Genomic DNA, 2,242 nt, shown 5'->3' on the forward strand with positions numbered 1-2,242 from the left:
CACCCACAGCCCCCTCCCTGACCCACAGACCCCTCCTCCCTGACCCACAGACCCCTCCTCCCTGACCCACAGACCCCTCCTCCTCTCTGACCCACAGACCCCTCCTCCTCTCCGACCCACAGGCCCCTCCCTGACCCACAGACTCCTCCCTGACCCACAGGCCCCTCCCTGACCCAGAGGCCCCTCCCCGACCCACAGACTCCTCCTTGACCCACAGACCCCTCCCTGACCCACAGACTCCTCCTCTCTGACCCACAGACCCCTCACTGACCCACAAACCCCTTCCTGACCCACAGGCCCCTCCCTGACCCACAGAACCCTCCCTGACCCACAAACCCCTTCCTGACCCACAGGCCCCTCCCTGACCCACAGACTCCTCCTCTCTGACCCACAGACCCCTCCTCCCTGACCCACAGACCCCTCCCTGACCCACAGACCCCTCCTCCCTGACCCACAGACCCCTCCCTGACCCCAAATGAAAAATGGAGCTCATTAATCTATGATCTATAAAGGATCTATGAAACAAACGGCTCCTGAACACACTTAGAAAAACAAAAAGTTGTACAGTAGCCAGCAGAGAATATTAAATTAAAATATATGTATTAGTTATAACAGATATGCTATGAGTAAAATCCAGGTGAGTAGAAACTAAAGCACGATGCCTTATTGAATGACTAGTTTACAGCCTGATTATACTTTTCTTTTGCAAATCATGAAACACTAAATTTTCTCGGACAGTTGTAATGACTAGTTGAAATGTTTTTGGGTATTACAGCTTTGCTTGCTTGATTTGAGTTACTATAAAACAACAAAGCTGATACTTTATTTTTTCATAAACATTTTGTTAATGACCATCTCTGACCTCATAATTTGAAACGTTAAGAGCAACTGATAATTTGAGATATTTGGCTCTTTCTTGTTGCAAACTTTCTTTATAAAACTTTATTTCATTCTAAATATGTGCATGTAAAAATACAAACTAGTTCAGTTCAGTCTTGCAATATTTTTCTAAAAAACACAACTAAAAGTGTTTTGTCCTTCTTTCATGGTGTGTGGTCAGTAAGAACTATTCTCAACATTTTACCCTAAAATACAAGAATAGAATGAATTGATTAAATATTTAATCTTTATTTAAAACTTAGAATAAACAGGCCATGCAGTAAAATGAATTTCTACATCAAATATCTCAACAAAGTAAAGACAAGTACATTTTATATTTTCAAAAACAGTCCAGTATGTGAATGGATTAGTACACTGTCAGACATAAAAATGAACTGCAGGAGGATTTTGTCCTGCACACAAGGTTTTCACAGAAAAGAAACGACAAGTCTGCTTCACCTCACAGTTAAATGTAATTTAGGTCACTTAGTGCTGCAGTTTATCAGAGATTACAGCCAATGTTTGCCCCAGGTGTTTTTTCTTTTCTTTCAGGTAGGACTCCAGGCTTCGAGCTTCTGTCAGAATGCCTTCCAGCTCCTTCACCTGGAAAGTATCAGCTGCAGCTCTCTCACTGCGAAAACATCAAATGTTGAAAATATGACATGTAGCGGACAACAATGTGCGTGTCACGATGTGTGCGAGGAATGAACCCAGATACAGACGGAGGATGAAGTTATAATAAAAATATTTATTTAACAAAACAAAAGCTGACGGGGCAGCAAAATAAACTAAAACACAAAGGAGCCACAGAGGAAGAGATGGACAACAACTGATCAGATAACCACTGACAGGTGTGTGATGACTGAGGAGGAACCACACACAAACAGATGAGCAGTGACACAGGGACGACACAACAGGGAGACTACACACAAGACACAATCCAACAGTGCAAGGCTCTTCATTAATACCAACAAAAGCTCCAAAATAAAAGCTGCGAAAATTTTGTATAAAATACATTTATAGAAATGTTGAACCATTAAAATCCTGCTAACATGTGTGGGACTGTTACTGCTGAAAGACACGACTAATTTCACTCCTCATAACTCTAATATTTTTATGCTAACTCTAGCCTCATTTTATTACAAAAGAAAACTCATATTTACCTGAACTCTTCAGTTAATTTGGTGAGTAGCATCTTGATATCACCTGTAACAAAAATAAAAAGAATTCACCATCTTAATCTTTGTTGTCTCGTCTTTTTAATAGTCCAATAAAACATAAAAACCTAGCATTCGTTGAACCACTGCATGTCACCCACCACAGTTTAAAGATCAACTTGTGTCAACATAATGACAGGGCTACA

The 2,242-nt window shown here is 41.3% G+C and overlaps 1 protein-coding gene across 1 annotated transcript in view; it reads left to right on the forward strand.

Moving 5' to 3' along the window:
* LOC106533072 (succinate dehydrogenase [ubiquinone] cytochrome b small subunit B, mitochondrial) overlaps positions 1–2,033 on the forward strand; it is a gene marked incomplete at its 5' end in the record, with an annotated part of 66,637 nt that extends 64,604 nt beyond the window's left edge. Inside the window, 1 exon segment of the mRNA XM_014029286.1 lies at positions 1,432–2,033. Coding sequence (XP_013884740.1) covers positions 1,432–1,435 — 4 coding nt within the window.
* Positions 2,034–2,242: the final 209 nt, after the last annotated feature.

The sequence above is a fragment of the Austrofundulus limnaeus genome, unplaced genomic scaffold (genome assembly GCF_001266775.1).
Source record: "Austrofundulus limnaeus strain Quisiro unplaced genomic scaffold, Austrofundulus_limnaeus-1.0 Scaffold878, whole genome shotgun sequence".
In the NCBI taxonomy this organism is placed as follows: Eukaryota; Metazoa; Chordata; class Actinopteri; order Cyprinodontiformes; family Rivulidae; genus Austrofundulus; species Austrofundulus limnaeus.